General features: G+C 37.5%; 4 protein-coding genes across 7 annotated transcripts; 3 read left to right on the top strand and 1 right to left on the bottom strand.

Moving 5' to 3' along the window:
- Positions 1-217: 217 nt before the first annotated feature.
- ADT2 (arogenate dehydratase 2) lies at positions 218-3,971 on the top strand. The gene is made up of 12 exons (XM_089630531.1): positions 218-772; positions 859-926; positions 992-1,084; positions 1,294-1,494; positions 1,605-1,685; positions 2,020-2,115; positions 2,220-2,297; positions 2,377-2,466; positions 2,546-2,610; positions 3,239-3,320; positions 3,415-3,489; positions 3,773-3,971. The coding sequence occupies exons 1-11, from the start codon at positions 541-543 to the stop codon at positions 3,472-3,474; spliced, it is 1,146 nt and encodes a 381-aa protein (XP_089486657.1). The 5' UTR covers positions 218-540; the 3' UTR covers positions 3,475-3,489; positions 3,773-3,971.
- A 24-nt stretch (positions 3,972-3,995) lies between these two features.
- LOC149382021 (Cysteine proteinases superfamily protein) lies at positions 3,996-5,420 on the bottom strand. 3 transcript variants are annotated; one of them, XM_089630533.1, is made up of 3 exons: positions 5,313-5,420; positions 5,043-5,138; positions 3,996-4,862 (listed from the first exon to the last, which is right to left on the bottom strand). In XM_089630533.1, exon 3 carries the CDS (start codon positions 4,828-4,830, stop codon positions 4,153-4,155), a length of 678 nt encoding a protein of 225 aa, XP_089486659.1. In that variant the 5' UTR covers positions 4,831-4,862; positions 5,043-5,138; positions 5,313-5,420; the 3' UTR covers positions 3,996-4,152. The 3 variants fall into 3 exon arrangements, with proteins under 3 accessions (XP_089486659.1, XP_089486658.1, XP_089486660.1); XM_089630532.1 differs by having other exon boundaries at positions 5,043-5,172; positions 5,313-5,411; XM_089630534.1 differs by lacking the exon at positions 5,043-5,138 and having other exon boundaries at positions 5,313-5,414.
- Positions 5,421-5,893: 473 nt separating this feature from the next.
- Positions 5,894-13,830, top strand: VHA-A1 (vacuolar proton ATPase A1). Its single transcript, XM_089630404.1, has 18 exons — positions 5,894-6,298; positions 7,321-7,365; positions 7,765-7,887; positions 8,078-8,185; positions 8,713-8,826; positions 8,970-9,143; positions 9,400-9,537; positions 9,792-9,899; positions 10,007-10,114; positions 10,230-10,378; positions 10,827-10,980; positions 11,567-11,727; positions 11,958-12,164; positions 12,238-12,421; positions 12,512-12,595; positions 12,681-12,874; positions 12,963-13,022; positions 13,108-13,830. The coding sequence occupies exons 1-18, from the start codon at positions 6,155-6,157 to the stop codon at positions 13,310-13,312; spliced, it is 2,460 nt and encodes an 819-aa protein (XP_089486530.1). The 5' UTR covers positions 5,894-6,154; the 3' UTR covers positions 13,313-13,830.
- Positions 13,831-14,871: 1,041 nt separating this feature from the next.
- Positions 14,872-19,895, top strand: LOC149382019 (uncharacterized). 2 transcript variants are annotated; one of them, XM_089601866.1, is made up of 12 exons: positions 14,872-15,206; positions 15,404-15,589; positions 15,687-15,898; positions 16,003-16,088; positions 16,213-16,385; positions 16,564-16,700; positions 16,821-17,039; positions 17,164-18,660; positions 18,760-18,929; positions 19,007-19,115; positions 19,197-19,277; positions 19,612-19,895. In XM_089601866.1, the coding sequence occupies exons 1-12, from the start codon at positions 15,032-15,034 to the stop codon at positions 19,672-19,674; spliced, it is 3,108 nt and encodes a 1,035-aa protein (XP_089457992.1). In that variant the 5' UTR covers positions 14,872-15,031; the 3' UTR covers positions 19,675-19,895. The 2 variants fall into 2 exon arrangements, with proteins under 2 accessions (XP_089457992.1, XP_089457991.1); XM_089601865.1 differs by having other exon boundaries at positions 17,164-18,929.
- The last annotated feature ends 842 nt before the right edge of the window (positions 19,896-20,737 follow it).

The following is a 20,737-nucleotide window of genomic DNA, read 5'->3' as shown; positions in this document are numbered from 1 at the left end:
TTTTTTTTTTTTTTTATATATTTTATTTATTTTTATGTTCCTTTATACTCGACTGACTTATCCACTCATGTTTCAATCCTTATATACACGGTAATACACCATTAGGAGATAGTTTACACTTTAGAATATTCTATGGCCGTTAATTTATTAGTTGAAACGCTATATAAAGACTCGAGTACATGTATCTCACGCAAATCAATAGATCAAATATAAAGTAAAGAGATAGGTTTTATATTTAATTCTCTCATTTCATCGGTACATTTCCTTCTTGAAAGCCAACACTCGATCGAAGAGTGTTATGGTATTTTTATTTGATCGGAAAGTTGAGTGATATGCTATCTTATATGACCTATCATTCTTGGTACTTTCATTAAGCGTTGGAACTCAACTACTCAAAGACCTCAAGCTTACCAAACAGAGTGCGAGTGTCAAACTTTGAAAGAAAAATAATCTCATAGTGTACATAAAAAAACACAAATAAAAATTAAAGAGAGAGATATATCCTTCGAATTACGCACTCGCACTCGCACCTCACGCGCCATGTCTGCGGCGGCGCGTTTGTCGTCTTCCAGTCTCCCAAACCACGTGGCGGAACACAAGGCCTCAAAGCCGTTCCAGGCACCGCCGAGAATCTCCGCCGCCAGATTCCTCGGGGGATATTCGTCGAAACGGCACCGAGTCTCCGCGCGCGCCGACGGCGGGATCGGAAGAGGGAGCGCCGTCGAGCTGCAGCGACACGATTCCGCGTCCAAGGACTTCCAATCTCTCCCAAGTTAAATCGAATGCCTGTTTTAGTTCTCAATTTCCGTTTAATTTGTGAATCTCCGTGTGAATGTTCTTTGTTTGCTTGTGTTTTAGGACCGTTATCTTCGTCTCAGTTCTCCGATTCTCTGACCGATGGCTCTCGTCTTCGCGTTGCATATCAGGTATTGGATTTGATTGAAGTTTGTGTGTTCGTCTTCGCGGCAATTCACATGGATATTGGTTTCAGGGAGTTCGAGGAGCTTATAGCGAATCGGCGGCGGAGAAAGCCTACCCTAATTGCGAAGCCGTGCCATGTGAACAGTTTGACACTGCTTTTGAAGTCAGTGAGATATCTCATTCACATATTCATTTTTTTTCTTCTTAGATTATGTGAAAACTTCTGTCTTAGGATGATATAAGATATGAATAATCATGCGCATTTCTTACTCGTCGGTATTAAGAAACTGTCTGTATCCGAGTGAATATGCGTTTCAGTACTTGTATTTGATGATTGTTTTGTTTTGGCGATGGATTTGTGAATCTGAGTAGGCTGTTGAGAGCTGGCTCGTGGACCGAGCGGTTTTGCCGATTGAGAATTCGCTCGGTGGAAGTATTCACCGGAACTACGACCTTTTGCTTCGCCACAACTTGCACATTGTAGGGGAAGTGAAATTCGCGGTTCGACATTGCTTGCTCGCCAACCCGGGTGTTGAGCTTAAGGACCTCAAAAGGGTTCTAAGCCATCCACAGGTGTGTCGAGGCTTAATTTTCCACCTACATTGTTGTTGTTTAAAAAAAAATTGTCATGAATGAAACCTTGATTTATACAAAGAAAACAAAACTGGTGTGAAATTTCTCAGGCTCTTGCTCAGTGTGAGCACACATTGACAAACTGGGGTTTGGTGAGAGAAGCGGTCGATGACACTGCCGGCGCAGCAAAGGTACGCCCTTTAATATTTTTTTGACCTACTGGTTTGAACGTAAAGATTTCTCTTTTTCTCTTGAACTTGCAATAATGTTGGTTAAAGTCCTGTATTTTGATAAGAACTTAGATACTTCATTACTATAAAAACAGGAAAAATACTAAGATAGTGACAAACTTTCGAGAGGCTTGTTCCTTCTCAAGGGAATCAGCCCTATTTGCTATCTTTATTTGGCCTATCTTTTCCCTTTCCGTTTCTCTAATTTAAACCAAGTAGTTTGTTTAACCAAGTACTTTCTAATTACAATATTACCCTTAGTACCTCGTAACAGTTTGGTTGGTGTGAATTGTAGCACGTCGCTTCTCACAAGCTAATGGATACCGGTGCGGTCGCCAGCTCAGCCGCAGGGAATATATACGGCTTAAATATACTCGCTCAAGATATTCAGGTTCAAGTGTTTGCGTTGTTGTGATGTGTCTCGACTCTCGTCAGACTCTCAGTTGACATAATAGACTTTGTTTTTGAGTCAAGTTATTGACCTTGTTTTTTCAGGATGACAGCGATAACATCACTCGCTTTCTCATGCTTGCAAGACAGCCCATAATTCCAGGCACAAATAGGCTGTTCAAGGTCAGTCTTTCTTGGCTCTAACGTCCATCGTGAACACGCTCTTTCTTTCTCCGTTGTTGAGTGTATGGATTGTTGCCAGACAAGCATAGTCTTCTCTCTAGAGGAAGGTGCTGGCGTCCTCTTCAAGGCACTGGCCGTTTTTGCCATGCGAAAAATCAACCTTACAAAGGTAACTGATAGATTGGGAGTCAAGTTTTCAGAATGATTGAAACTTGAGCATACCTTAACATTGTTGTGTCTTTGATCAGATTGAGAGCCGTCCCTTGCGGAAGCAAGCTTTGAGACTGCCAGATGATAACAACATTGGGCCAAAGTAATTTCACTCTCCCAACTTTGAGTTTAACCGAGTTCATGTTTTCTATGGAGCATTAGAAACCGAAAGCGAAAAAAGAAGAAAATAAGTGAAATTACAAAGCCATGTCTCAACATTTAAATTCGCTGGATAAGTATTACACTGAACCCGCACTTCTCAATCTGGGAAACACCGTGATTCCAAATAGAATAACCTAGTTTTTTTTTTTCAACGATTTAAAAAAAAAAAAATCAAGACGAGGCACGAGAACTGACGAGAGGAAGCGTAGAGTCCCTGACCGAAGAAAAATGGGAACGACGCGAACATCAGCGAGAAGACAGCAACAATAGACGCCATTATTTTTGTTTCAAAGACGCCATTTTAATCTCAAGCCTATTTCACGCTTGAGATTTTTTATTTTTTCCTCTGGATTTGACGTGTGGGGAAAGCCTATTTTTAGTTATTTTTATTGATGAAAAAAAGCTACGATGTGTCATAATCTGATAGGTTAAAAAGATAATGAACAGTCTATGAACATTGATTTTGTGATTATGACTTATAATATATTATAGATTATAGATATATATACATATGTATATATATATTTCTTTGCGTAACTTTGAATTTTGCTCTCTTGCTCTTCTTTCAGATACTTTGACTACCTTTTCTACGTGGATTTTGAAGCTTCTATGGCGGACCAAGTCGCGCAGAATGCACTTAGGCATCTTAAGGTGTGTTTCTTGTTTAACTCTACCGACCATTAAAGGGGACCATAGTATATACTATTCATCGCTGATCCTGAATCAAACTATTTTTCCATGGCAGGAATTTACTACCTTCTTGCGAGTCCTCGGAAGTTACCCTGTGGACACTAGTATGCCATGAACAGCCTCTGTTGTGGTAAGATTGAACTCATTTTTTTAAAAAATTATTATTTTTAAGATAAAACATAATCATGTTTTCATTCATCTTATGGTCATTGTTCGGTAACCGAATTGTGTTCTGCATGAGAGAGGTAGATAATAAATTTGACTACTATGCTATACTTGGTGTTTATTTATTCCGTTGAATCATTAAACTGGCGTTTGTTCTCCGAGTGGTCCCGAAACTACCACGACGACGATTCACTGATGTTAACATTCTAAGCTATGATTTCTTCGTTAAGAATCTCTTCCTCTTGCAGGGCACATCATATATGAAGAACCAATGGCGATCGTGGAAGACAAACCGATAGAATCACAAACTAATGAGCAATTTTATATTATTATATTTAATGCAATAAATTTCCTATGTAATTCACAGAACTAGAATTTCATTCATGGAACGGGCGTTCTTACTCTTTTTATTTGTTATAATAAAGTAAAACTTAGAGCAGTTAAAAATGTTGTTTTTGACCTTTGTTTTGGACTGTGAAACGAAATGCATTCTATGATTCTGCTACAAAGGTATACCCTTATTATTCAAAGGATTTGAATCTTGCCTTGTAAGATTGAGAAAAGGTCAGAAACCCGAAACAAAAGACCGAAAAATAAAGTACAGAAAAAAAAAAAATAAATAAAACCCTCACTTCACGGCCATGAGACCTCGGATGAGACCCAAGATCTCGTTCCGCATCTCAGAAACACATGTCGGAGTAACATTCTCCATGAGATCTTCCAGATAATCGCCTCTGTCCCGGTCCCGGTCCCACCAGAGGCACACCACTCTCGCGATCGCCGTGACATACAACCCGCAATCGTAGCCGTTCATCTGCTGGGGCGTGCCCGATTCCCGTGACCCCGCGTACACTGGATCATCACCGCAGCTCGAGAAGAACCCAGAAACCCTGGCGTAGAGCCGCCTCGCCTCTCTCTCGTTGGTCCCTCCGTTGGAGTCGTGGTGGACGAAGGTGTTGGAGTCCTTACGGTACACCCCCAGGCTCCAGTGGAACCCGCCCTCGGCCGCGCCCAAGTCGTCGTTGTTGTTCACCGGAAAGAGAACCACTTTTTTGGCCGGAAATTCGAGGGGTTTCACAAAGTCTTCGAGGCTCTCGATCTCCGGGCAGTTCATTATCCAGAACGATATCGATGGCGGGACCAGCAAGACTTCCTGGGAAGTGTGGTTCGAAGATAGGAAGCTGAAGTAGAACTCGATGATCCGGTCGTTGAGGAAGTTAGGGCCACTGAGAATTTCCAAGTCCGATCGCCGCAGAACCACGTCGTTGTAGCTTAGGATCTTCTCATCTGGGTTTGAGCCTCCCATTAAAATTAGTCTGTGTGATCAATCTTGAATTTCTGGAGGAAAAAAAAAACACATTACTGTAAAAAAGAGCACCGACTGTGATGCAAAAAAAAAAAAAACGTTTTTAATTGAATTTTTTTTAATCCCATAAATTCCCTGGCAAACCCATAAAGCAACTCGTGATTTTTAGATTCATCCAGACAAAGAAATGCAGGGTTGATTAGAAGGCAAACCTGATTGGTTCGGAAACCTAATTTCTCTTTTTTTTTTTTCGAACTTCTCATACAAAAACCTTGTAAAAACTTATTTTCCGAATTATCGTTTCCAAGCTGCGATTGCAAACCACTTTCCATCAGATATCGTCTGGTTCATGGAAGTATTTACTTGAGGATTAGCTTGGTATATTATTGATTAGAAAAAAAAGGTTAGTGATATCGTTTTCTTTTCAAGAAGAAAATCGTTAGTAGTTAGTAAGTACTCAACAAGTGAGAATCATTACTGACCTGTAGACGAAGAGATGATTTTCGTTCTTGATGGTTTGCTCTGAGTTTGTAATGCTGGCATTCTTGCCATGAAGAGAATCATTTTAGGCTGTTTTGCACGCTTAGTCCTTAAACTTTACGTGATTTTGGGATTATTAATCCCTTAAGATTTTGTTTGATTTGACTTTGACTTTAAGGTGCTTTAGAATGCGCGACGATATCAATATACACGACATGTCACGTGTGTGTGTAAATTTCGATGTAAATTACATTCATTTTTTATTTTTACCATTTCAACAAAAATAAAATAAAATAAAGTTGATGTCTTAAGAAAGAAGAAATTTATTTTATATGTCGTGTATGAGATATAATACGTGAGGTCACAAATTTAACAATCAGACAACTTAAAACGCATTTACAAATGTAAAATGTAAAGTAACTTGTTAACTTTTAAAGAAATTTTACAAATTACATTTTACCTTAAAAACACTAAAAAGTGTCGTTTTGGAGTTATGATAAGAAGTGTCGCATTATCGAATTAATGTCGTTTCCTTGTAAAAGAAGTATTCATTCTCAAAACTCACGAACGATTTGAGAGTAAATAAAGCAGAAATTCTCCATTCTAATGGCAGTTGTATAAAGGGAAGGAAGAAAAAAAAAAAAAAAAACGAACCAACCATGAAACCGACAACAAGTGACACATCGACCAAGCACTCTGAAAGACTATAGCGAAATAGAGAGTCCTATTCAGATCTGGTTAAGTTTATTTTTTTAATTTTTTTTATTCCTTTTCTCATTTGAGATCCGAAGAGAAATCGAATCACCCATCTCCATTTCCTCTCCTCTGCCTGGTTGCCGAGAAAATGGAAGATTTCCTCGACAACTTGCCGTCGATGGATCTGATGCGCTCCGAGAAGATGACGTTCGCTCAGTTGATCATTCCGGTGGAATCTGCTCACCGTGCCGTCTCTTATCTTGGCGAGCTCGGTCTCTTGCAATTTCGAGACGTGAGTCTTTTAATTTCTTTTAGATCCGATTCAGTCTTGACTTCGAACGCGTTCCTTTGTGTGAAAGAGGAATTATAGCTCGTGATAGTTATTTCAGCATTTGATTCAGCTCTTATTTTATTGGAGAAATTATCTATTTGTGCGTTACAAAGAGGTACTTAATTAAGTGATGAATTAAGAGGCATTGGGTTTATCATTGTGTTACGTTGAAATTCAGATTTTTGTCTCTCGTAAGCGCGTTTATTTATTTATTTATTGTTTTGAGCACCATGATGTACGTGGTCAATTACCGTGAATGCAATGCCATTGTTAATAACTTGAATCGAGATTTTGGCAGTGGGGTTAAATTTGGTTGTACAGGATAATTGTTTTGGTCGAGTTGAGACAGTTTAGAATTAGGTTCCAAAGGATAGTGTTGATGTTTAGTTATGGTTAGAGGTTACCTATATAAATGTCTCTTCTCTATGCGGTAGATTCATATTTTAATATTTGGCTGTTTCTTTGTTATCCCCTTAGTTCTTAAGTATATTGATTAATTGCACCACAAGCTTCCAGTGATAGGATATTACGAAATAAGTGATTAGGGGATTTAAATATATATTTTTTTTATAACCGTGGTGTCCGGGTTAGACCCGACTAATATCCACGAGGCCCTGGCATTATCGACCGGGAGACTACCCCAATGGCCCCAATTGTTGCGTCCAGGGGGAATCGAACCGGGGATGTGCAAGATCCCAAGAATCGCCCTTACCACTAGACCAACCCCTTGGGGTTAGGGGATTTAAATATATTAGATCTACTTAGGAGTAGAAACTTGAATACTCAAGATTAAAAAAGTCTGTTCGCATTATTATTAGTGTGCAACAAGGTTACCGTATAACCTACAATGAAACCCATGTCTTTATGAATGTTTATATATTTTCTCCCTGTAAATTTTTTAATCCGTGAAGTATATCTACGGCTGGCTTTTCGAAGAATTTGTTTATTGATCAGTTGTTGCGCGAATGTCATTCTTTCTACAGATGAATGCCGATAAAAGCCCCTTCCAACGGACATTTGTTAATCAGGTATCTCCAGCTTCTATCTAAGATCTGATTTTACGTCAAACAGATATTGCGGACTGATACAATTATTCAGCGATATTTATTCTTTAATTAGATGGTGAAGTTTAGAAAGTTGTAATTACAGCTCAATGTGTTTCAATCTGGTGTTTGAAAATTTACTCCATCTCATGTTCTATGTGCGTTCTCCTCCCACTATTACATTTTCACATGTTTATGTGGAAATATTGACAGGAACACTAAGTATGCAGCAATTGTCAGATCTCTCAACACTTGTTTCGGAGTTATTTCAGTTATTAATAAAACTTACCGTTTCTATTAAAAAAAAAAGCTTATCATAGTTTGCTTGCAAACTGGTGAGAAAACTAATATTCATAGACGTTTTTGTTTCTGAGTTACTTCTAGGTAAAGCGTTGTGCTGAGATGTCAAGAAAGCTACGTTTCTTCAAGGAGCAAATAACTAAAGCTGGTCTAAAAGCTTCTGAGCACGCGGTCATGCAACAAGACTTGGAGTTAGAGGATTTAGAGGTCCATTTCTATGCTTTGAGTTACCTTTTATGCTGATTAATAATAATAATAATAAAAAAACAGTAAATTACCTTTCCCTTCTTTTGGTTTTATATTTCTATTGTATAAAAAATATTTGGTTCTCCAGTCCTTTAAAAAGTGAAGTAATTTTCAATGCATGGACCGTAATTGTTTTTCATAACGATACCAGATACAACTTGCTGAACATGAACACGAGCTGATTGAAATGAATTCAAATACTGAGCACTTACGGAAGTCGTATAATGAACTGCTGGAGTTCAAGATGGTATTGCAAAAGGTAATTTATTTCCCTCTTCTGATGGTTTGCAGTTTTTAGCTCACTTAGGTGATCGGACTTTATCAGCATTTGAATAGCCTGTTCTAGAAAGAAACTAGTGCCAACGAGATGATGCTTGATATTATTTCTAAGGAACTAGGTTTGTAGGGACAACGTACCCATTTGGGGGCAAATTAGGCATTGGTTCTTATGGTAATTTGGAAAGGCAGGGGAAGATTCTCATTTTAGAAATCTTACAGGTTCAATCATTCAACAAAGAAAGAGTATTTTGTAACAAAAAAAAAAAAGAAAAAAGAAAAAAAGAATAAGACTCTTTATAATCTTATATTATTATTATTATTTATTTTACAGGTTGGTCAATAGATTTTTTTTTTTTTTTTTTTTTTTTTTTTTTCTTTCCATTTATTCATTACATCTCCAAGATATTTATGTAGTTTTGTACATTCATTCATTCATTCATTTTTAGTGGAGGATTGAGTAAATATGGTTCTTTCATTCATTATATTTTGTATTTTTATTATTATCAGGCAAGGGAGTTTCTCGTATCAAATAAAACCCATGCGGTTTCGGAGGAGAGAGAATTAGATGAAAACATCTTCCCAAATGATAACTACGTTGACACAGCATCATTGCTTGAACAGGTCACTATTTTATGTTAATGTCATATGCCTTTGCTTTGTATGTATGTGTATGTATATGTACTTTTGTTTCTTTAAAAAGACTGTTTTGTTTTCTTGTTTTAGTATATTACTAAAATTCCTATTCCTGTTTATTCTACCTATAGGAGATGAGGCCTGGACGCTCCGACCAATCTGGCTTAAGATTTATTAGTGGAATCATTTGCCAAACCAAAGTGGTTAGATTCGAGAGAATGTTGTTCCGCACCACACGAGGAAACATGCTTTTTAACCAGGCCCCTGCTGATGAAGAGACGATGGACCCTTTATCTTCTGAAATGGTTTGTATGCCTTGAATCCTCTCATTTATCTTGAAAAGCCTGCAAATTATTTTCCTTTTTTTTTTTTTTCGACAACCGTGGTCTCCCGTTTGGACCCAACTAAATTCCACGAGGCCCTGGCATTATCGACCTGGAGACTACCCCAGTGGCTTCCTTAATTTTTTTTCTTCCTATTCCTTTTATTTTATTTTCATTTTGTGATATTGTTTAGCAGGTCTTTACTCCCCTTTAAGAATCAAAGTTAACTTTTTTGCAGGTTGAAAAAATGGTTTTTGTTGTGTTTTTTTCCGGAGAGCAAGCCAGGACAAAGATTCTGAAAATTTGCGAGGCATTTGGAGCAAGTTGCTATCCGGTGCCTGAAGATTTTACAAAGCAGACGCAAATAACGAGGGAGGTATGATTATACTTGAGAATTTGACTGCCAAGCTTTATTGTAAAGTGGAACTGGCTTCTTTATTTAAGCTTTGAATTGGTTTATTTTATTTTTATTTATTTATGTATATTCATTTGAATTGTATGTACACATCCATTTTTTAGTTAAATATTCCTCTTCTTGGTCATTCATGGTTAAATTTAAAGCTCCTGGAACTTAATATGCTGGAATGCATGGTACTTGGTTAGCATCCTTTTTAAATTTTTTCTGCCCAGGTTTCGTCACGCCTTGAAGAACTGGAAGTAACATTAGATGCTGGGAACAGGCATCGGAATAAGGCCCTCACCTCTGTAGGTTTCCATCTTGCAAAATGGATGAGGATGGTACGATCTTAGTGCTTTGTCATGTTATTTCTCGGAACTAACATTCTTTTGATTCTCCTTTACAAATGTTAAGTTTGTAATTCGTTGCTTCGTACTTCTATGGCCAGGTAAGGAAGGAAAAAGCTGTCTATGATACATTGAATATGCTAAATTTTGATGTTACAAAGAAATGTCTAGTGGGAGAGGGATGGTGCCCAATCTTCGCTAAAACCCAGGTGAATTTCCCACTCTGACTTAACCAACTTGAACGCAAGCGTACATGTGCTTTATTATCTAACTCTTGAGGTCCTTCGCAAAGTCAAACCTATTTTAACAAGTGCCTCTGTACAGATTCAGGAGGCTCTGCAACGAGCAACATTTGATAGCAGTTCACAAGTGGGCATAATATTCCATGCGATGGATGCTCTGGAATCGCCTCCTACATATTTTAGAACCAATTGTTTTACTAATCCATTTCAGGAAATTGTCGATGCGTATGGGTGAGTTAAATACCAACCTGCATGAGTTATTCTCACGCCAAGTTTTAAAATTGTTGCTTACTCTTCTTTCTAAAAATCAATAGATGTTGCACCCCATTTTTGTAATTAGGCTTTCAGCCCTGTTAATATAAAGATTCATGTTTTAAAAAAAAAAATCAATAGCTGTTTTTTTTTTTTTTTTTTTTTTTTTTTTAGTTGTAGTTTACAACATAATGAGGTTTGTAATACTAATCTGACCTTGTACTGGAACTTATAGTTCCACAAAATATGAAGGGGTTTCAATTTTTTTTTTTATAATAATATAAATGATACTAATCTTCAAAAATGCATTAAACATCTTATTTTTGTCGTAACCCATCTTATTTCTGCCAATTCGCATATGAGCTGAACAAGATGCTGCCACTTGGTTAATCTGGAAACTGAAATCTTTTGTTAACTTTGTTTGCAGTATTGCTAGATATCAAGAGGCTAATCCTGCAGTATACACTGTTATCACGTTTCCATTTCTTTTTGCTGTTATGTTTGGAGATTGGGGTCACGGAATATGCTTGTTGCTTGGAGCTTTATTTCTAATCGCTCGTGAAAGTAAGCTCGGTAATCAGGTAGGTCTCTATCTCAATATATATTTTTAAAATCAGCAGCCTGCACATAGTGTAAAGAGATATTTCATAGGAGGAGATAGGATGAGCGAGCGAGAGTGTTATGTCTAGTTAGATTATAATGCAGGGAGCATTGTCTTTGTATCATATTGACGAAATCACCTCATTTCTCTCTCTGTTTGATGCATTCTGGGTAGATGTATGATGTATCTACCGTAGAGTGCTTCAAAATTATGATTTAAAGAATGTGATATAGGGGCAAGAGTGATTGTTTAGATATGGTGTTTGAAGCAGGAAAATCTTTGAACTCTGATCTCGATCTGTGGGTTATTTTTGTAAGAAAAACCAATTACATAGAAAAATTTATTATCAGGTTAGAAAAGACTGATAAGAATGAAATCTTATTTGAATGGTTAGTTTAGGAAAAAGATAAGTACAAGACTTGGTAATGATCAATTGAGAGCTACAACTGTATTAGTTTCAATGTTTTTTTTGGTAAACGTTAGAGAGGTCATGCAAGAGAAATGTCATTTTCTTATTTTCCTTTCACATTTTCTAGTAGTTTACTTTCTGATGGTGTTCGTTTCAGAAACTAGGAAGTTTTATGGAGATGCTATATGGTGGACGCTATGTACTCCTTTTGATGTCACTATTTTCAATTTACTGTGGGTTGATTTACAACGAGTTCTTCTCTGTTCCGTATCATATATTTGGTGGGTCTGCTTTCAGATGCAGAGATAATACTTGCAGGTGTGTTACGTCCCTTTAGAAAATGTTCTGTTGAAAAAGTGTTTTTTCCTTGGTGTTTTGCCTGTCCACTAGATACCCTGAAAATTATATTTTGGTTTCAAAAGATAATTGTATAACAACTTTCAGAAATTACAAATTATTGGCACCATACTCTTTGAAGACGCGGAAGAGATACCAGTTATATGGCATGTATATATGGATTGTGCTCATAGAAAGTTTGTGTTTGGCAGTGATGCACGTACTGCTGGGTTAATCAAATTCCGAGATCCATACCCGTTTGGTGTCGACCCTAGTTGGCGAGGAAGTCGAACAGAACTGCCATTCCTAAATTCGTTAAAGATGAAGATGTCGATTTTGCTTGGTGTAGCCCAAATGAACATGGGAATCATTATGAGTTTCTTCAATGCGCGTTTCTTCAAAAGTTCTATTGATATTAGGTGCGTCTTATTGTCATTCAGTGTCATTTTAGTTTGACAGGAAAGTGCTTGACTCATCTTATCTTGTTGGTAGGTACCAGTTTGTGCCGCAGATAATTTTTCTCAACAGTTTGTTTGGGTATCTTTCTCTACTTATTATCATCAAATGGTGCTCGGGATCTCAAGCAGACCTCTATCATGTGATGATTTACATGTTTCTGAGCCCCTTGGACGACCTTGGTGACAATCAGTTGTTTTGGGGCCAAAGACCACTTCAGGTAGGACCAGAACTTTCTCTCTCTCAACTTTTTTTTTAATTTTTTTTTTATGATTATAATGTTCATGGCTAATTGAGCTCCATCATGCAGATCATGTTGTTGCTATTGGCCTTAATAGCAGTTCCATGGATGCTTTTCCCAAAGCCTTTTATTTTGAGAAAGCTTCACACAGAGGTATCTATTTCCCCAGTCAGAATCCATTTTGAAAATCTCAAATTGCGTACAGTACTGAGTTCACTCTATTGTCGTTATTTTTCAGAGATTTCAGGGTCGGACATATGGCATACTCGGTACATCAGAGTCGGATCTGGATGTAGAACCTGATTCTGCAAGGCAACGCCACGAAGAGTTTAACTTTAGCGAAGTTTTTGTGCACCAAATGATACACTCTATTGAGTTTGTTCTCGGTGCTGTTTCTAACACAGCATCTTATCTTCGCCTCTGGGCATTGAGGTATGTGTACATAGTATTTGATGTTAGATTAGATTCTTTAGACTCAGTTTTAAGAAACACTAATTTTGCTTGATTGTTGGTATCACAGTTTGGCTCACTCCGAACTCTCAACCGTGTTCTACGAGAAAGTCCTGCTTCTTGCGTGGGGGTGAGCACTAACTCCCATTCTAGACATTTTAAATCAGTTTCAGTATGATGATAATAATTTGTTATGACACGCGATAATGTGACAGGTATGACAACTTTGTGATCCGATTAATCGGGCTAGCGGTTTTCGCCTTTGCAACGGCTTTTATATTGCTTATGATGGAAACACTGAGCGCATTTCTTCACGCGCTGCGTCTTCACTGGGTGGAGTTTCAGAACAAGTTCTACCACGGAGATGGCTACAAGTTCAAACCTTTCTCCTTCGCAGCATTGGCCGAGGACGAGGATTAACACACAACTTCTTACATCATGTTTCCTTAGTGTATGCGAAAGGAAACACAACACAACAACCGAAGAAAGCCTGAAGGAGAGATTTACTTGAAGGGGACATTATTAACATAGCGACGCTTCGATTTTTTTTTACTTACTCGTATACCGTTGGTCTAATTTTCTTTTGGGGGAGAATTGGGGTTTTGCTTTACACCATGGAAGTGTGCGTTCCTTATGTTTTTTATATGAAAAAAAAAGAAAAGAAAATGGACAGAGAGGAGCGAGGAGGGTTACAAGTTGTAAAGATGAGCTGGGGGTTAAAAGGTATATAAAAATATAGCAGAGTTCTTTTGGGAGGCAAATTTGTAGTTTTACCTTTTTCTTTATACAAACAACCCACACAAGGCATTGTGGATGCTGTAGGGATTGTGTAGGAGTCTATAATGATTGTTCCTTGTAATTGCTCTTATAGTGTTACATACATTTTTGTAAGGATTTTAGCATTCAGAGTATTAACAGCGGACCAATTATTTTTCTGAGTTTTAAGAGTTATTCATTCCATGAAGACATACATTTTTGTAAGGATTTTAGCATTCAGAGTATTAACAGCGGACCAATTATTTTTCTGAGCTTTAAGAATTATTTGGAACTATGACGTATATGCACCTTAAATGTAATTCCAGGAGGGTGTTACCTCCACGTTTCTCTTTCACCAAAAAATTTACCGAATCTTTTTAGTTTATTGCTGTCGTTGACTTTTTGCTTTTGTTTTGCACGTTTCCGTATATTCTCAAAACAAGTTGTAAACAGTAGCGAGTATTTAACAGATGGAATAGCACCCTGTAGAATTTGAAAGGAAAGAGAGAACTTCAATTATGATAATATATTCTACTTGCTATTAAGAATAATGAATCTACATGTATATATAGAGTTACAGAAAACAAGGAATAGAATGAGAACATTCTAAACTAACTATATTGGAAGAGACAATGTAATAAATATACATAACTTTCGATATTATAGTCTCAATATCGATGGTGATTCTGAGATCGTGTTTGTCTGTTCCAACTGGTTGAGAAGACGAACCGAAGAGGAGTCGAGTTGAGAAGATGAGCTGATCTTTAACACTCCTCTCAAAAGTTTGATGGTAAATGATGAGCTAACTTTGACTATTTGGCTTGTATGTGTATATTTAATGACGGTCATTGTATATTTGGTTTGTATGTGTATATTGACCAAAATAGCATTTAAACATATAAAACAAATTTATGACTAACAGTTGACTCTTTAAGTTCAGATTCTTTTGGATATTTAGTCAAGTTTTGTCTTGTGGGATCAGCCTTTTTTTTTTTTTTTTTGTTAGGTTCATACTTAATATTATATGTTTCAAATTATTCTGTTAAAATATAAAAAATATATATATATTTTTTATTCGATAAATAGCCGCATTGGGTCGCAAGAAAGTTTAAAACCGAATTTGATGCGATATAAAGGGGTTATTATTGTAATTTGAACAGGACCCCCAAGCACGTGCCTTAGTTTTAAGTAAAATCCGTTTGTTTCTGATCTGATCTGATCCCGCTCGCGAGCCGTTTCAAAAACACTCCACTCGGAGACAAACAAACCCTCTCACCCAAACAAAGAGATACCAATTACGAAACCAAATTCCTCTCAAAACAAACAGAAAAATCCTGTAGAGACCTTCAATTTCTCTTTTGAGAAGCTTCGGTGGATGCGGAAATGGATACCGATCTCTCGCTGATCGAAATCGCCGGCGAGGACGACTCGCTTCTGCAGCCGATTCCCGGCGGCGCCGCCGTTTTAAACTCTGCGAATGGAGGTCGCATCAGCAACGCTACCGATTATTTCTTATGCTCTCCTCTCCACGTTCCTCGGTCCAAGCCTAAGCCAATCGGTTAGGTTTCTTTCGCATTTCGCTTTTGAAATTACGTTCCTTTGTTATACCTACATTGTTCTCAGTCTTGTGTTTTCGTGTCAACTAGGGCTTGGAATGGTGTTATTTGAATTTTAATCGATTTCTATTTATTTGTTTACGCTATTTGAATATTGTTGCACACGCTTATGTGTCTTATAGAAAATTTGGTGTTACAGAAGCTATGGCTGCAATCAAAGAGAATTTTAGTGTGGAAAACGCAAATAAAGAGAACTTTAACATGGAAAAACCAGAAGCATTGAAACTTAGTCTAGAGCCACAGCAAATGAAGAGAAAGAAAAAAGGTGGTGGATACAATCTGCGGAAGAGCTTAGCATGGGACCGTGCTTTCTTTACTGAAGAAGGTATTTCCTTTGAAATCTAATTTTTCGGAGAAGGTTACGATTCCCTTTGCCACTAATCTGGTTTGTTTCTTTAACAATGTGTTATGTTCTTTCCCAGGTGTCCTTGATGCTTCTGAATTGTCTATGATCAGTGGGAATTTCAGCAGGTCCAATGGGAATACTCTGTCAGCTATTCAGGAAGAAGTTGGATGCAACTCATCTGGTGTGAAGACATGTAAAGAAAATTTGATTAAAAAATCGCCAGCAACCAAAAAAGTTGGAGCTAGCTTTTTGCAGAAAGAAAGAAACAAAGAGGCTTCTACTTCGGTGGTTAGTTTCTTATTCATTAAAGTTCTAAAAATTATGTTATCGCGTTAGTAGAATCTTCACTGGAAAAAGGTCGGTGAGTTTGACTTGCTTTCCATGATTCTTAGGCCAATCGCAAGGTACTTTCAACCCACAATGTTAATAGAAGTGGTTTGCAGAGAAGTGCTTGTCCACGACCCACTGCCTCGTCTTCATATCCTTTATCTTTAGCTCTGCAAATTTAGATTCGTTTTTGTTGACATCTTAGTATTATTGGTTTACCGTATTTTGTTGTCGTTCACATCATTATAGAAGAGTTGACCTTGACTATTCAGAACTCTGAAAAGGCCTGCAAGTTCCATCACCGCAAAACCATCAGAAAAAGATTCAAAGATTTCTAAGCCAGTTCAAAAGCCACATCCTGCTGGACCTTCTAGGATTGGCAAGAGTGCTATACCAAGTCCGATGGATCCAAAGCGGAGTCAGACAACTCGGCCTGGTAGTAATACAGGTACTTAAAATTTTCACAATAAAATATGGACTGTAGAGTTCCAAGTTTTTGTGACTAATATTTGTTAAACTTGTGCCTCTTAACTATTTAAAGTGACATCTTCAATTTCAGTCTATTCAAACTTCTCGTCTAATGTGTTTATTTCCTTTTGTTTTATCCTGTTAATTTATGAAAACAGTTGTGAATACTCGGAAATGTTTTGGTTTAAAAGAACCATCAAGCAGCACCAAGGGTGTACAAAACAATCCAAAGGCTGGTCCTGCAGGGAAATCATTACCTACTAAGACGTCTCTTGGACAAGCAAAAAGAAGTGTAGTAAGAACTGCCTTACCTTCCTTTATTTTGCCTTTATAGTTTTCTTCTGAGGCTGCGTTTGGGGTCAATTCTTGATGAAGAAAAATCGATCTTCTGTTGCCACTTTCTGTCTATGTCCAGGTGAGCTCAGTCAAGGGTTCCTCTGCCAATATGAAGATACCGTCGAGGACTGAAGCAACCAATCCATCCTGTTCCTCTTCTGGTTATGGATCAAGATCAACCCTTAATGATAGTGGATCTGCAAAAACTGCAATGCCTCCCTCACAACATACTGAAATCCAAACAGCAAAACCAACAGGTCTACGGATGCCATCCCCATCTCTGGGGTTCTTTGCACAGGTAATGCTCAATGAAAATAAATACGAGCTCCTAGTTTTCACTTTTCCGAAGTAATACTTTTTCTTTTACATTCTGAATCCTGAACAGGTTCATGTCTTTTTTCTTCTCCTCTTATAAAATGCAGGCTACGGCAGTTGCACAAAGTCCAGTAAAAATGATCTCCCAACCTTGCAAAGACCCTGAATCTAACATCTCGAACCAGAGAAAATTTGGCATTCAAACTCCGGTTTCTACACAAAAGCCCCCACTTCCTCCTAGAAGGCTACCTAAACTGAAAATTGATGGCACAGAAACGGAAAGTGTTAAAGCCTCAAACTTGTGTTCCGGAACCTCAAGTTTTACCAATTACAACTCGGGTTTATCTGAAATAATGGAGTCAAAGCCACAAGTCTATAGTGTTCGGTTGGTGGAAGAGAAACTGAAAAGTGGTGAAAATGGTTATAAAGCCTTGAAAGATCAAATCAAGCTGCAGGGTATATGCGGTGGAGAGGATATGACACTCAACACGAATGACAACAGTGTTTTACAGAAACCCTTTGAGAAGTTGGCTAAGAATAACTCGGACAGTAAAGTTGTTTGTGGTAGTCTGAAAGGTACCAAAACGAGTGAAAGTGATCCAGAAAGTAAAGATAGCCATGAAAGTGAACCGAATAGGATTAGTGAACCTTGTCTGTTACCAGGTATACTGCTAGATTGCGGAGCTGATGTGGCCAAACTGGTTGAGTGTCAAAACCTGAATGATTGTACGTTGGTTTCTATAGACAGCAAGCCAGTATCTGAGAAAGACGGAATCCATGATGGAACTACTCTGATGGAATTGGGAAAAATGGAAGAACATCTCCTGGAAGACGTGCACAGTGCTGAAGATGTTTTTGCAGTGGGTCAGAAAAGTGAACAAGAAGTTCTTTCTGAGAACGATGCTTCAACTGAACAAGCTGATCATACTAATAATGAAGATAAAGATCACCTGGAAGATGTGCACAGTGCTGAAGATGTTACTGCAGTGAGTCAGAAAAGTGAACTAGAGGTTCTTTTTGAGAATGATTGTTCAACAGAACATGCTAATCATGCTAATTATGAAGATAAAGAGCTCGATCCATATTGTGAAGTCCCTAGCTGTAACTACGATTCACAGCCCCAAGATAAATCTTGTCCTGAACATGAGAATTCTTCAATCAAGCAGACTTGTGTTTTGAGAGATGAAGAGAATGCCGTCAAGAACCAGGAAGACCAAGATCAGCAGATGAAAAATAGCAGCTGTGAAAGTGAGAGAATAGCTTGCGACAAGAATGAATGTCCAGAGATAGACCGATTGATGTTTGAAGAAGATACCTTTTTTCTTGAAGAGTCTCAGAAGTTCGAAAATGGGAACACTGCAGATGTGTATCCAGAAGTCAGCAGCCATGGAAGTGGATTTGAAAATCCTGGTTCATTGCTGCGTGAGAAAATGGATTGTGTGGTTCGAGGATTGGAAGAAAGCAACTGTGTGATTAAGAAACAAGAGGAAAGCTGCGAGTTTCAGCATTCGGGTAATAAAGCTGAAGAAGATTTAACTGTGAGCGTTCTTGGAGCTGATGTGGGTCTCATCTCTCAAGGCAACGAGGAGAACAATGCTTCCGAGGTAAACGATTTCGAAAGTCTTCTCGACCAAGGTGATCATAATGAAATAGAGTTGAAGATTTCCAGTCCACCGACATTTCATTATGACGATGCTGGCCAGAATAAGGAAGCCGAGATCTCAAAAGCTGAAGATTCCCCGACCCCGGAAATACAGCAATCTGTTAAAAATTTGCAGTTTTCTCTGAAACAAGACAGAGGGAGCAATGTCACCAAAGCTGATTCTTTCGAGTCCACACTTGACACGGAAGACGAGCATCCTAAAGGAGAACAGTGCGTATATCTCTTTGCTTCATGTGTAACTATTAAGTGATAACAGAGAGGCTAAAAGGAAACTGTTATTGTCACAGGAAAAAAATTGACTCAAAGAAACGGCACGAGGGTCTTGTAATAAAGCCTCCAGCGAATCTTGTACCATTCTCCGATGAATGGCTAATGGCATTAGAAACTGCTGGAGAGGTAAGACTAACTAGTCATTAATTCCTAAGGACTAAGATTTCAATAGTTGTAAGCTCATTAAAAGTTGTATTTTTTCTGCAGGAAATTTTAACCATGAAGAGCGGTGCTGTGCAAAATTCACCTGAAGAGAGGTCTGAGCAAAAACCCGGTCCATGGTCTCCGGTATGTGGCCTTTACTCTGCAAGTATAAAAACTTTAATATTCGTTTGATCTTTGCTCTGTACTTTGTGCTTATATTGATAAACTCTTAATTATACATCAGTGATTATTGAGCAGTAGTGATTTATTGACTACTTTATTATATGTTATCATGCCTTTGGATATTAGAATTCAACTTGAGCAGGCTTTAGGTTTTGCAAGATGATATATATTTTTGTATTTTACATTTGACTAGTGATGATAGCTATTCACTCCGTGTCGTCGATGTGTTATCTTAATGCCAATCAAATGATCAAAACTAATTGGTGTCAATTTTTTTATTTTTTTTGGTCGGCAGGTAAAACGGAAGTACCATCAGGCATTAGGGCCGTTTGATTGCACTAAACATACGAATCATTGATTCTTCAACTCAACTTACACCTGACCATTTTCTCATTCAGCCTAACGTTGTTTTTTCTATTTTTTTTCTACCCCCTTGTTTATAGACTTCAATGGGACAAGCAAAATCTGTAATTTTTTTTTGATGTACCAACACTCTTTCGGTAATTTTTTTTTCTTTCCTTCTTTCACCTTATTCTACTATAGCATATTTTATGTTTTGATAATCTCAGTTGATTTCCTTTCTAATAGTAAATTATAAAAAAAAACTAAACATACTATACACTTATAAACAGGTAGGCACATTCTAAACAAATATCAATTAAAATAGTGATGGGTTTTTATAATATTATCCAAAACATTATTAGACGGGGTTAATTAATTTTTTTTTTTTGGCTCTAGGTTAAAAATATTACTGACGCCTCGTACTTTGGGACTTTAAATTTTGGTTGTTTTGCTAGTTTTAGATAAATTTTGGTTATTTTACAAATTTATTAATTTAATTGGCTATTGGCTATTTGTCTAAACACGTAACTATCTATACCGAAAGTTAAAAACAATAGAATCGGAAACTCATGTAATATGTAGTCTTGAAAGATTCTGAGAAATACATAAAAGGTAATTTATTTGTTTTCCAGAAAATATTCTAATAATGGTATGGTACAATTCTAAGAAAAATAATATTATTTAGATCTATTATCCACATTCAAGCTTCAGATTAAGAATCATGTTCGGATCGAACCGAATGTTCCACGCACCAATGAAGTGGAATTCTGGACCATCATAATAGATAATCTCAAGACATCGACCTGTATCGCCTCTTCGTAGCATTCCGGCTCTCATGTCGGTCAGGAGGATGTAGTTGAGAGTCGGAGAGAACTTGTGCACCGGTTTTCTCACCCTGATTTTGGCAAACGAACATGCGTTGAAAAGTTAAGAGAAAGATCTATTCAATTCTGGAAATAAATCATCCAAAACTGGCAATTATAGATCTCTAATTTGTGCAAATGAAAGCGCTAAGTTTCTTGTTTTGCTCAAACTTGTCCTAAAGTTTTTGAACCATTCTAAAAATGCTTAGATCAATT

The sequence above is a fragment of the Urtica dioica genome, chromosome 11 (assembly GCF_054948205.1).
Source record: "Urtica dioica subsp. dioica isolate 48M chromosome 11, U.dioica_male_clone48M_v1_H2, whole genome shotgun sequence".
Taxonomy (NCBI): Eukaryota; Viridiplantae; Streptophyta; class Magnoliopsida; order Rosales; family Urticaceae; genus Urtica; species Urtica dioica.
This window is presented reverse-complemented; position numbering and strand designations above follow the sequence as displayed.

Bases quoted from the DNA above. Each gene is read 5' to 3' on its own strand.
- LOC149382021 (XM_089630533.1), bottom strand. From the start codon at position 4,830: ATGGGAGGCTCAAACCCAGATGAGAAGATCCTAAGCTACAACGACGTG.
- VHA-A1 (XM_089630404.1), top strand. From the start codon at position 6,155: ATGGAAGATTTCCTCGACAACTTGCCGTCGATGGATCTGATGCGCTCC. The intron at 12,165-12,237 runs GTGCGTCTTATT...TCTTGTTGGTAG, and splicing joins AAAAGTTCTATTGATATTAG to GTACCAGTTTGTGCCGCAGA. The intron at 13,023-13,107 runs GTGAGCACTAAC...ATAATGTGACAG, and splicing joins GTCCTGCTTCTTGCGTGGGG to GTATGACAACTTTGTGATCC.
- LOC149382019 (XM_089601865.1), top strand. From the start codon at position 15,032: ATGGATACCGATCTCTCGCTGATCGAAATCGCCGGCGAGGACGACTCG. The intron at 15,899-16,002 runs GTTAGTTTCTTA...CATGATTCTTAG, and splicing joins AAGAGGCTTCTACTTCGGTG to GCCAATCGCAAGGTACTTTC. The intron at 16,386-16,563 runs GTACTTAAAATT...TTATGAAAACAG, and splicing joins TCGGCCTGGTAGTAATACAG to TTGTGAATACTCGGAAATGT.
- ADT2 (XM_089630531.1), top strand. From the start codon at position 541: ATGTCTGCGGCGGCGCGTTTGTCGTCTTCCAGTCTCCCAAACCACGTG. The intron at 2,467-2,545 runs GTAACTGATAGA...GTCTTTGATCAG, and splicing joins GAAAAATCAACCTTACAAAG to ATTGAGAGCCGTCCCTTGCG. The intron at 2,611-3,238 runs GTAATTTCACTC...CTCTTCTTTCAG, and splicing joins GATAACAACATTGGGCCAAA to ATACTTTGACTACCTTTTCT.